The 13,686-nt window shown below is 30.2% G+C and overlaps 1 protein-coding gene across 1 annotated transcript; it reads left to right on the forward strand.

Annotated features, from left to right (window-relative positions):
* Positions 1 to 1,059: 1,059 nt before the first annotated feature.
* TRIADDRAFT_58315 (uncharacterized protein) lies at positions 1,060 to 4,575 on the forward strand (the record flags this gene model as incomplete). Its single annotated transcript, XM_002114112.1, has 8 exons — positions 1,060 to 1,170; positions 2,567 to 2,647; positions 2,919 to 2,997; positions 3,295 to 3,362; positions 3,513 to 3,621; positions 3,900 to 3,950; positions 4,095 to 4,148; positions 4,496 to 4,575. 8 exons carry the CDS (start codon positions 1,060 to 1,062, stop codon positions 4,573 to 4,575), a joined length of 633 nt encoding a protein of 210 aa, XP_002114148.1.
* Positions 4,576 to 13,686: the final 9,111 nt, after the last annotated feature.

Consider the following 13,686-nt stretch of genomic DNA (forward strand, 5'->3'; position numbering starts at 1 on the left):
GGTAAGAGATTTTTAAAGATCTTATAAGGTATTTCAGTATAAATATTTATATTCATAAATGCTATAGTCTAGGTAATGAGACTGATAGCGTAGTAGAAATACAGTACTTTATTGACTGAATTTATTCAAAAATAAATTATAGCAATGCTATTAACTTGAAATTGCACTACTGTACACTGAGTGTACAGTGTACAGTACAGTATAATGTATTCCGTGGAATTTTCACGGGTTTCGCTAGATTAAAGATATGCTCCTCTCCAAGATAGGAGTCAATTTTGAGTTTGAGCACACTTTCAATCTAGATGTTTTTAATTTTTCCATTTTAACTATTCATAGCTCAGCTGATCGATAAACACACAAAATTGCCCATCATTTCGTGCTATTACCCTTGAAAGAAGAAAGGAAAGTTAATTTCATCCAGACTGACAGACAGACGACCGATAATATCGATGATGTCATGATTTACCTGTACGGTAATACAGTACAGTAATGTACTGTATCGCCTCCCGTACAGTACCGCTACTGTACAGTAAAGTACAGTACAGTACTGCTGTACAGACCGTACAGTACCATGACTTGTGACGGCTTAAAAAGAATAAAAAGAATCTCCACAAGTTTTTGCTCGTCCTTTGAATCGAGAATGCAACAGCGAAGAGGTTGAGAAAGGTGATTTGGATACTGTATCGAGCGAAGATTGGGAATAGAAATTATTGAATGTAAGTTGGCTTTGTATTTAGACATCAGTTAGCCTTTGGCCATTGATTTAGAGGACTAACAAGATTCTGCGGTAGGCGGATAGTGTGCTCATACAAGCGTAGTGATCGTCTTAAACCTCATTTAATCGTGCAGAAAAGGTGCCAAATAAATAGTGCAGTGTGCAAAAAAAGAGCAACATCGCTTAGAAGAGGTATACTGCCAAAGAGTAGGATAACCATTGCTGCGAGAATCATCGTCTATCCCACACCATTGGATAGTAGATAGGAGATAGAACTGGAGGTAGAGCTATAGCACTGGCTTTCTCTGACTTGCGATTGTATAGCGGAGCTGCTACCTAAATCAATGGATGAAGTTCATACTACCAAAGTGGTGCTACTTGGCCGAACAGGCTCGGGCAAAACTTCCTTAATCGTTCGCTACATATCATCTGTTTTCTCAGAAAATGTTAAACCAGTAAGTTAAATAAATGAAACGTGATCATAAAATTGGATATCTTACTTATTTTGTGCCATAAAGTAATTCAAAATTCAAGGCAGAGTAGTTAGTATAACAATATTAACATATTCTATCTACGATGTCCGTATTGCCTCTCAAAATGATTTACAGTAAGTGTACAGTACAATACAACTAATCAATCAAGTACCGTCTTTGGACTATCATAAATGGATTTACCAATAGCATATATGTTCAAATAGGATCTTACTACAAAGATCGAGATTATATTAGAGAATTTAAGACTTCAAGAACGTGAGATAGACGGTAGCTGGGCTAAATGGACAATGCAGTATAATTTTATACATTGTTGCAATATTATAGTATACGATTATACCTGTCAATACGGTATACTGCATGTGCGAAATATCATCCTGATTTAAAGATGCACAGTAGATGCTAATAGATTTATACAGTGAATGCAGATTAAATCCAATCATTTGGTATCATTGCTTTAATAATTACTTTATTGTGACATCTTAGCAAGCTGTCAGAATAAAAGTTTTCAATAGCCGGGTTGAATAACCCCAGCTGCTACAGCTATCATCCTCCACTTTCATTCGTACCTTGAGTTTTCACCATTCTAAAAGTTGTAATCTTATGCTGGAAGGAATTAGGCTAGCCATAAAACATTTTCGAAAGTCGTACTGAAGATTCAAATCTTGTTGCTATAGTATTGTAATATGCTCTTACTTTCCTTGATTATACTGTTCTTTAAAGTTGCACCACCTGGTATATCGATGTAGACCTTGTAATTGATTCCATGTTATCAATGTTGATGCGACCTAATAACGCATGCATTTGTTGATTTCATGCAATGGTAGCTTAGTGTGTTTATAATTCTGTAAGCTTTACAAGGCAAATTTCGCTAGAATTAATGCTACCTGCTACTAGTATGATACAAAAATTTTGCAGAGATGTCTAACAAGATAACGGATATTAACTGAATAAATGCTATCAACGTACTCGTTCTATGCCTATTTTATGTTAGAATAGCAATTTGTGGTAAAGTCATCACAATCATTAAGAATACAGTCTAATGATCCTAACACCCAGCTTAAGTAAAATGATACGGCAGAACATTTCGATCCTATCATCATTGCTTTTATGTGATAGCCGTAGTGTTAATTATAACAGCTAACAATGTAATAACTTTCGATACTTCGTGACATTTCGTTCAACTATACTTTAAAATCAACGGTATACGTGTAGTCTAGTAGAAAATATTAATATTTGTAATTGTTATGCGTAATTGCTCTTGGATAGGATAACTTACATGTGTAAAACAATTCGTACAGTATCATTATTTACTTTGGAAGCATACTGAACGTCAACAACGTATAATACTTTATTACAGACCATTGGAGCAGCTTTCTCAAAAAAGACAGTACAATTGATACATGGAGAAGAACGGAAACAAGTTGTATTGGCTATTTGGGTAATTAAATCGAAATATGATAATATTTAAATTAAATCATATTAAATTTAAAACGATACAATTAAGATGCTGTCAAATACGATAACAAATAAAATTTCTATTAGAGATATGGTTTTTGACTAATATTCGTGTATATCTAATAACCTCGATCACTCGAAATCTTTGTGCATACAATACGTCGCAAACTCTATGGTGTACTATCTCATAGTAATTTATGACTTCATTAACAGACTGTCCTATTGTCACATTTTGGTTTAACTTACTTTTAAAGGATACTGCTGGCGACGAACGTTATGAGTCTATGGCGCCTCTTTACTATAGAAATTCATCTGCAGCAATTATCTGCTTCGGTAAATAATTATGTACTTTGTTATTTATACCGGTAAAATAGTGACATCAGATCTCATCAATGCATTTTAAAGTTTTTATTATACTTTTTACATGCGTGACAATAGTGACGTTGTTACTACACTTGTTTTGTTACTACGCTAAGTTGTTATAAACGTGGTCACTGAAGAGCAGCTTTTACCTACTCTTCGCGAAATTATTAATTTTGGAGAATACCAATATATTTGCAATATCTATTGAATTTAGTAAACATTTTAATATTACAACATTGAATTGACAAAACAATTTTTATTTTACAGATTTAGCAGATCGGCAGAGTTATAATAAAGTTGATTTCTGGGTTAAAGAACTGGTGGAGAAGGTTGAGGTACGGGTTAACGTTTGTGTGTGTAGTCAGAGTTGTAATTGGTTACATTTACAATCACCGATATTTAGCAGGCTTAGCATACTAAAATTGTAAAGAATTAATGCAAAATAAATAGCATCTCTCACAGAGCTATTATTCATTTCATTTAAGCAGAACTGCAAATTATACATCTGTGGGACAAAAACTGATTTATTGGCGGAATATGGAGGCCCCCTGAAACGTGCCGTTGGCCCAACTGAAGTTATGGCTTATGCTAAAAGTGAGTGCAATATGAGATTTACTATAAACTAAACGAATTAATTGATTTGTGTTGCGAAAAACAAGATCTACTAAGCAATAATAGCACTCATGTAAAAATTTGATGAGACCTACATATTTCATTCTACTAGTATTAACATTTCCGTATAATATATTATATGTATCATTTATTCCATATTGTAATAATATTTATTTGTTTTTACGTTATCAAATGTACTGAGCTGTATATTATTTTGCATAATATTGCCTAATTTTATTTCGATATTATTTCTTATTCAGAGCTTAACGCAAAATTTGTAGAAACGTCAAGCAAAAGTAACTACGGAATTGGTATGTTTTGAAGATGTTATGTCACTTACTACTTTAGTAATGCAACGTGCTACATGATTTATTGATTGATAAGCGAACTGGTGTGATACTTATAAGAATTGACTTAAATTTTACACTTGTTTATTCGTTATTTTTTTTATTTAGATGACCTATTTAAATTAGTTGCGGCAGATTTTGCAGGCTTTACTCTATGTGAAGGTATGGAGAAACGGAATTTATTAAATAGGTTTTATTATGTATCACCATGGCTACTATAATAATTTGGGAGGAGAAAAATAGATTATCATTAATTTCGAGATATTGGTATTGCATTTATGCAAGTTTCATATAGTATGAAAGGAAATTGAATGGAATATTGCAAACTTTTGCTATAGATATACAAGTAGTAAACTTTTGTACAATTAATACCGTAATGTACTTGCTAAGAGTTAATCATAATTTATATTTTGATTTGGCTTGGGTATGTCATCTTTTAATTATAGCATGTACATTATTAACCTATGTAATAAAACATAGCGTAATTGTCTTTTTCATCTTTTCATTAGCTCCACCTATTGAAGATTCCTTACGTCTGCAAGAACCTAATCAAACAGATGTTAATGAAAAGAGTTCCTGTTGTTTTTAGACACTTATTTATAGGATCCTTCATTATTAGCCTTCTAAATACTTTTCTTTACCAAATCTGCAACTAGAGTCTATGCAGTTTAATCACTAAAAAATCTTGTAAATTCAACGATTTATTTCAGCCAATCAAATCGTCAAAGAAAAATATTAAGAAAAGCACACCTTTGTGTATAATCGCAATTTTCCCAACTGAATATCTACACAGTATTTGTTAGTAATAGATAGTATGATATAAGAGTATAATATATTTATAGACACGCAAAAATCATACTGAGAAAGTTGAAATAGCATAGGAACATATCACGTTGCATTATTAGATTTTATTATAAAATAGTACAGCTTCTTAGACGAATAGCGTATAGTGAACGTTTAGTGTGGTTTATAATACTCATTTACTATTTCTGCGTTATGTTATAAATTGTCAAGATTTTATTTGGAGATTATTCTGATTTACTAGGGTGGTTACTGATACATTATGAATTAATTCTCTATGATTTAGCTTAGTTAACTTTAATTTTATAAAGTATAATTTAACTGTTCCTATTAATATAATTATAGATATTTCGTGTGAAATTTCTTTGCATACAATCATGTATTTATAATATATTGAGTATCGATCTTGAAATACAATCATGTAATATTTTAGTCACAAACAGTAGAAATATCGTATACACTCTGATTACCGCCATTTTTCTATAAAGAAGTACAGTATAAGAATTTAATCTATAAATAAAAAATGAAATTGCCAAATCATATCACCGCAAAGTCAGATAGACTGCATGCTACATCATTTACCTGAGTTATTCAATGAAGTAAATTAATGTTCAATGCCTTCATTCTCACTTGCTGATGTTTTTACAATTGAACATGCCGATCCATTGCCGTTAAAAAATGGAATCAGGTGCGATGATAACAAACTCATAACATACAGCTTATAAAGTAAGTGATGTGAGAATGTTATACGTATGCGTGGGTATTTCAATGATCAGCAATAATGTTTTAGCGATTGTAACTGTTAGTAGAATATTAATACTCAATTACTATGTTGAGTAGCATATTCCCATAGGTGTTAATGAATTATTGTCGTGGTCATTCTTAAAAATGCTGACTGATCTATTTATTCATTAATTACGAATAGCGCTACATAAAGGGATTATAGTATTTATAGAATAAGAATACAGAGTAATACTAAGTTGAACTGTAGCCATGGCTTTAGCTAGCCAAAGTAAAATTGTATGCGTTAATCAAAAAGTTATCCGTAGGATGAAAGGAGGAGAACTATCAACAATATTAGTACAGAAACAAATATTATGCGATCAGCTTAATTAACAATAGCTATATAGATTTATGTGGTCGACCAAGGAAAAAGTATAATTATTTTACATAATTTTCATGTATTACAATCTCGGCCGTAACATTAGATTTTCCTGGTTTCTTGCGCAATAAATTTGGCCGTTGGTGCTACGAATGAGAAATATTATTGCTAGGATTAAAATGCATTGGAAGTACTCGTATATAGGCAAAGGACACCCAGTAAAAATCGATCACTCAAGCTGTTTAACCTCTATGATTTAACCCATTATCGGCGCTGGACTGGATTCCTGCCTAGGATTGTTTGATTTATTATGAATATTTCACGATTGGTATAGTTTCGGGAATGACTGACTACTGATATCGCGACTAGACAATATCTATCTTGAATTTTGTGAAATTTCTTTAATAGTGTTATATACTGAAATTTTTCTTTATGAATGTGCATCAGTAAACATATATATAATAATTGTATATTTCGTTACGAATTCATGCCGTTATAAGTAAATACTTGTACATAAATCAATTACTACATGCTCTGATTTTCAAGTCAGTTAAATTTTCTCTAATATATATCTAAAGTACCTACTTTTCTTCTTAAACTGCTATATTTAGACTAACTAGTGAAAATATTCGGTAATATAAGCTATCCATACTCGAAAAATTGTACTCCCTTAATAATTTGATTGTAAATAGGCCTATATAATAGATTACTATTCTATAGAGTAAACTTCGTACACTAGCTCCAATTACACAAATAAGTAACATGTTTTTAAATATTAAATTTTGTTTTTATTTATTTCCGTCATATATCTTCGTATATAATTATCCCATGCGAGGATTAGCTCTAATTAATTGAAGTCTACTTTAGTTCCTGTTATATTTAATATTAGATTTATTATTACAATATGGCTAGTTACTATGAAAAACGGAAGGTGCTATAAATAATAAGCTAGAAATTTTATTAAACAAGTAAATAAAGTAATGTTTATCTTTTTATTGAAGTTTCAAAATTTTATCACTCTAATAGCGTGAGAATAGTTACAATGGCAATTATATATTTGATATTCATCGAAAAACATTTCCTTGAAACTACCTAATTTCCCCATATGAAAATTATTTTAGTAAAATAGTTAAAATTTTACGTTTTATGACCGATATCATCACGATCTATTTTGCGAGTTTTAGGTTCTAAATTAAGAAGTCTATTATTTTTATTTTTATCAATCGATTCGATACCAATACTGAATTGTAATTTAGTATGAATCGTATGTGCTAATGACATAGTTCTATAGCTAATATATTTTTCTCATTGAAAGGGCAATATAACGAATGTAATCCAATTCCCAAATATGAAAATAAAATTTTAAGCTGAAATATTATTTGAAGACTTCTGTGTATTACACATTTCGCGTAATTCTTTGCGTAGGACGAAAGCACTTTAAAGTCTAATAGTGCAAATATCAACCAATGCTTCGGTTATATTCAAAGTCAATCTTCTTCAATTGAACGTTATGGGAGTTTTGCAATGAGAGAGAAGATCATTCTTTTAGATTCTAGTTGAGAATAACGACTGGTTGGATAAACTAACACAAGACAGGTCTAATTACTGTATGTTGCACATTTTTAAACTAGCATGTCTCATGAAATACACCGTGAGTAGGTTGAGTTCGAGATTAGCATTTATTAGATTTCCAGTCCCTTAAATAATAATCCATTTTCGTGTAAGGCTTAGGGAAGTGGACACCTTGCATGCACGATTAAAGTATGAATTACTAAACATATGATATTATCACGTATTAATTTATTGACTATATAATGCACACCTACTAGCTATAGTAATAAATATATTCCCGTACTAAAATATGTAACTCCGTCTGATTGTAAATTAATTTTAAATTTAAATACCTCACAACATTTATAACACTATGCAATGAAGTGGCTACAAGTCTTATTATTTACTATGATAAGTGTATCGATAAGAATGTGCTCTCGTTACAAATAGTCAGCTTTAGGAACTAGCTATGAGGCTGACATTACACCAGCTAAAGACTTGATACTTAGTCTAATATAAGAAGAAGTCATCTTCTGTTTCCCAATACACTTTCCAACATCAGATGTAGACATTAATCTTAATTCAGTTTTAAACGTTACTATAGATTAATAATTGGTATGCTATCTTTTCTTTCATTAAAATGATCAAATACCGGTGTCTGAGTTTGATAATCAGGTATCAGTATGTAAGTTGAATTACTATATAGGTGTAGGTACATTAATAAGCTTCAACGTTTTACAAAATTAAGTTATATATTTAGTTTAATTGTGTCATAAAGTATCTTTAAAATAATAAACAAGAACTCCCTTTTCTTGAAAACTCTACTTCATTACATAAATCAAGTTCGTCTTACAACGGCCAAGGACAATCTGGCAGCAATCAGGCCATTTATCTTTATAATTTTAATCTTAAGCTAATTTGGATCTGCAATGAATATTGATTTTAATAATTATTATGATTTTGACACTAAATTATAGAATATAAAATGCTATGCGACATTGTAATCTACTATAAGTACATCAAAATAAAGATAGTATTTAGTATTTTATTATCTCTAGGACATAGAAATATCGTAACGACAATTATCATATAATTTATGTCAAAGAAATTAGAGTTTGTCGATCAATAAATTATAAAATATTAAGTCATACAATGACATAACTATAATAAATGAATGTTAACGTCAGATTGACGTCAAACAGCTAAGATAATTGATAATATAGAATAATAATTTTAAAACGAAATTTCGCTTAGTGTAGGTGTGGCTAAAATGTAGATTAAAAGTTATTTCTATTCAGGTTTTAGTAAGAGCATTATACTGCTATTCGCGATATGTTGAAGTAGATACACAATTAGTCTGATCATAGCGTCAATCTTTTTATCTATAGATTACATTGTAACTAAAAGATACCGCTTTTGTATTATTTTTTATTTAAAAATGAAGTGGAATTCTCATCTGATCTATAGTTACTCTGTCTTCAGTCTTAAAACTAATAAAAGAATGTAACAATTTATGAGAATTTCTCAGTCATTCCGGTGAATAATGGATCACTATTGTCACCGAATAGAATACGAAGAAAAATCAATCCATTAGGAATTGCGTTTACGACTCGGTGGAAATGTTGATAATGATTAAAATGATTTATTCAATAACTATTCGTAAATCGTATAGTTATGTGTTTGTATTTTATGTTAATTATCGTAAGTTTCGATAGATTATGTAATTAATAAATTGCTCTTTAATTTATTTATACAACCGCAATTTATAATTAATAATAATCAAAGAGAATATACAGTAGCAGTTTATTGGAATTAACTCACTGATCAATCTTTCTGTCTTGGCATCAATTAAATATTTACCGTTATTTTTAAATTATTAATTAAGCTTGATCATCGAAAAATAATTTTCTGAATGCTCCATATAAAATATATTGTTATAAACTTTGCTATTTTCTCATAAATTATAATTTTTTAATTTACTGAATGCATATATGATATGGTGGCTATAGAACACACTGAAATACTATTTTAGAATAATAATTATAGATAATGAAATATTTAAATTAATAAGTTACATTCTTTAACTCTGCCAGTCAGCATGATCCAGTTTGCCCTGCATTTAGCTGAGCTATTTAGCCTTGTATTTCATTCAAATAAACCTAGAGACATATGATCTTGAACGAAATAGCTTTAAATATTGTTTAATTACATATTATACGTTTATGAATTAGTTTTACGTATATCAACGTTGCAAATAAGGCTATGCAGACAGTATTCTCTCTTTAGTCGAGAATAGTATCCTTATGTTTATATAGCTAGTGGTAATATAAAATAGTACGTTCTAGAGTCTTTATTATAACTGATTTCTCAAATTGATAGGGTGAAGTAGCTATAACAATATTCTACGATCGTGATTTTAATAGATACAACTGAGAGCTGATTGTTGTAAATGGAGTATTTCAGGCATTAAATAAATTTACTCCAAGATTAATATAGATTTATATATTATCTTTTGCGCTAATCTATACATCTTTTTGTAATTATAAATGGATATCATATTCATAGCGTGACGCTGCCCCAGGACGTTCTCATGCCTTTGTATTTTCGCACTAATTTAAGATTCTTTAATTTTTGTTATATTACTACTTATGGCTTTCTAGATTGATAGGCATCTACAATAGATGGTCAAAAATTTCAATTTGGTAATACTGATAATGATTTAATAACTTTAACAGATACTTATTATACTATTGGAGTTATAGCGACCGTTACTTGCATGTATAAACATTTATTTATTATTCTAAGTCGTTATCTTAATAGTTTTTTTATATATCGGCAATATCCTGTTACGATAATTTATTTAAGGCCTGTCTAAGATAATGTTGGAATGAAATTTCTAAATTTTAGCTATTAAATGGCAGGACACTACAGATTTGAATTAATTGCGTATATTCAAATGATGAATTTTATTGCACTAGCACCTCCGAAATGTTCCACATGTCTGCAATATCTATATCAATTACCAGTAAGTAAATGGTATTAGTATTGTAGAATATGTCCTACAAAAGTATTTGCTCGAAGAGTCCAGGATTGATTCTGTAAAAAAATGCATATACTATCATTTAGAATGATTTAATTTTGACAAATTATACGACGTGCAACTAATTTGATTGGTTTTGATATATCCTGGTACTTAGATAGAATACTAAAATGAAGATTTCCGCTAATAACTTTGTATTCTAACTGCATAATCGTCGCTTTGTATCACGCCTAATTATAACTGGTATCTTTCAGCATTCATTACCTTCAAAGCATTCTATCGCTAGATTATTCAAATATCAAATTGCTATTATTGTAACTACAATATATTTTCACAAGAAAGACCTATTACTCGTTCTAATGCTTTGTATTCTAGTTTAAAAATGAAGAATGGTGCTTTGATAAAGAAAATTGCCTTACTGACACTGGTATTTCTTAATAACTGAGTGGATAAGTTTAAATATTACATAATTCAATCTCCTTATGGCGTCAGCGATCATAAATTAAAGTATAGAGAAAATACGTCTCATATTTATAGGTGTATACTGTATAGTTCAACTATCGACTACGATAACTCACTATATCGTCTAAATTCATGGTATTCTTATACTATATCACTAAGATATAATCTCAATCTGAATGTATTGAGCAGCATAGAAAGATGCAATAACTCATTTAATCTAATCTAAGGTTTACAGTATTCAACACCAGGCCACCATTATAGTTGACTATAAGAGTAAGTGCATTTCGTCTTAAGTTTATATAATACGGAATGCTTTAATCGTTTGAAAGGACATAGTCGAGATTGATACTGTAATTCATACCTATTGATGACATGATAAGATATGGTGGTAGTATTACTGCTCTTTCTCATCAATATACGCGTATAATAGCATTTCAATTTATCGGAATAGTAACTTATAAAGGATGCTTTAATGGAAGTTTACAATATAACTATTGTTATCTACAATCGACTATGAAATAGTATGGCGTCTAAAGATTTTCCTAGTTTCCAATTAGCTATTATAGTAAAGTTCATAATTTATCATATCGCCTATTATCAATTTATTAACAATTTGATGAGATGACGACAATTTTTTTCCTTTAATTATATATTTTATAAATTTTGATGTTATTCTATTTTATTAAGAATGTAGACTAATTGAGATAAAATAGTTATAAGCCAGCGTCATTGAATTTTTGATTGATTAATGTAGCTTAATTTAAGTAATTTAGCTAGATATGAGCAAATGGTAGATGATTCTTTACTAGGGCCTCATCAACAATAACATCAATTATATTATAAACGCTAGTCTAAATGGCACTAGAAGAACATGGAAAGAACTCTGTTTAATCAGGCTAATTTTAATGAACCTGTGAAATATTGAAATTTTTATGGAAAAGGATTGATCATTATTTCAATAAGACGAAGAATAGGTTGATACTGTCATGAAAATCGCTAAGTTGATATCGTACCGTAGTTGACTTAGCTATACAGTATACCCAGTATGGGGCCCTATATACTATACAATTATAATCATTTATGCACATTTAGAACTAGATAAATATTCTATTTCTATTACGATACAATGCGATATCGAAGTTTGTAAGATAAATTTATTGCTGGTGAAGGAAAAACTTTGTAGTATTACCTTGAAGCTATAATTATCATGAACTATTATTTATAGTCGTCATAAGTGATAGCATTAGCTACGACAGCTCTGAAGAAAGAGTTCATTTTCATTCTCAAGGAATAATAATCATCTTGCTAAAGATTGGCAATTTTACTATACGCATATTATTATTTTACTGTATTGCTTTTTTTTCTATCATCAATTTCTTTGACTTGAATAGAAATTAGAATTTATTTTTATCAAATCGTTAAATCATGTTTGAATGATAATATGTTGTTATTCTTTTTTTTATTGAAGTTACATCTTTTAAGGAGGTCAAATAGACACAAAAGAGCGGTATTTTAATGAACTATCAATCTACAGGCGAGCCTATTATTCAGTAATTTTTATTTGATTATTCTGTCCAATTGATTTATCACTGTAGGCTGATGTTTTTATTCCATATTTAATTTAGCATCATCGGATAGATTTATCTATATACAATGTTAATTAAATAGAGAACAATATATCAGTAGGAAGAAGAATAGATGAGAGATCTTTTCTTCGTCAATTGTATAGAATTGAATAAAGTAAGAACGTATAAGACGTTAGTTGTTCCCTCAAACCATTTGACAGTATTCAAGCTACTATTGTTCATCAATTTTACTATGGATTACTATTGAATGTTTTCCTGTTATCATGTATTTTTTCCTTCCTTGCTCTCTTTTTCTCTATCGCCTTTGCCGTTATTAATTTAATTTTTTTTTTAATGTCCCTGCTAAGACAGCTTAAGCACTTTTTCTATCGATATTGTCTGCCTTTTAGCGTTGAACTATGCTAGCGCTGTTATCAGAATATGTATTGGCTTGATAATTTTTATTTTTAAAAGCTATCAAAGAGAATAAAGAGGATTATTGCTGAAATTTTTAAGATCCTTGCATTCCCCACCCCCTCCTATCTGATATTTCTTGTTGTTAAAATCAGTCTATCGTCGATGATGTAGATAGTATCACTGAAAATAGGCTTGCTTTGTTATCTTTATGACTTGTCAGTTTAACGAGGTTTATTTTTGTATGATTAATTAGTTGACCATGAGACATTGCAATATCATCATTTTAAGCTATCACAATTGCATATTATAATTTATTCAGGACATCAAACACACATCGAATTATTAATTAGGCTATGATAGAAGGTAAATTGGTATTACACTCGACAAGACTTTGCTTTTCTAGGTAGTTTAATGAAGAAGATCTTGATTTTTGATCTGTGCTATCTCTCCACAACTATAATCTATCCTCATAATTTATTTTCGACACAAGTTGCATTGTCTGCTATGCCTGCAAACTTGACATGTTTTGCAGTTTACGGCATCTTCTTGATTCTTATCCTTGTCCTACCTTTTTTTCCTCCCCCTATAATACGTATACTGTACCGTACTGTATGTGTAGCGTATATTGTTCTGTGAATAAACAATGATTAGCTTACGTAGAGCATTATATTGATGATTCGAGATAGAGTAGGATAGAGAGATTTTAGAGGAGGGAGTTTCTCCTACCAGCAGCATCCATGCAATTTTGGCTGAGTTGAGGCC

The sequence above is a fragment of the Trichoplax adhaerens genome, genomic scaffold, assembly GCF_000150275.1.
Source record: "Trichoplax adhaerens TRIADscaffold_7 genomic scaffold, whole genome shotgun sequence".
In the NCBI taxonomy this organism is placed as follows: domain Eukaryota; kingdom Metazoa; phylum Placozoa; class Uniplacotomia; order Trichoplacea; family Trichoplacidae; genus Trichoplax; species Trichoplax adhaerens.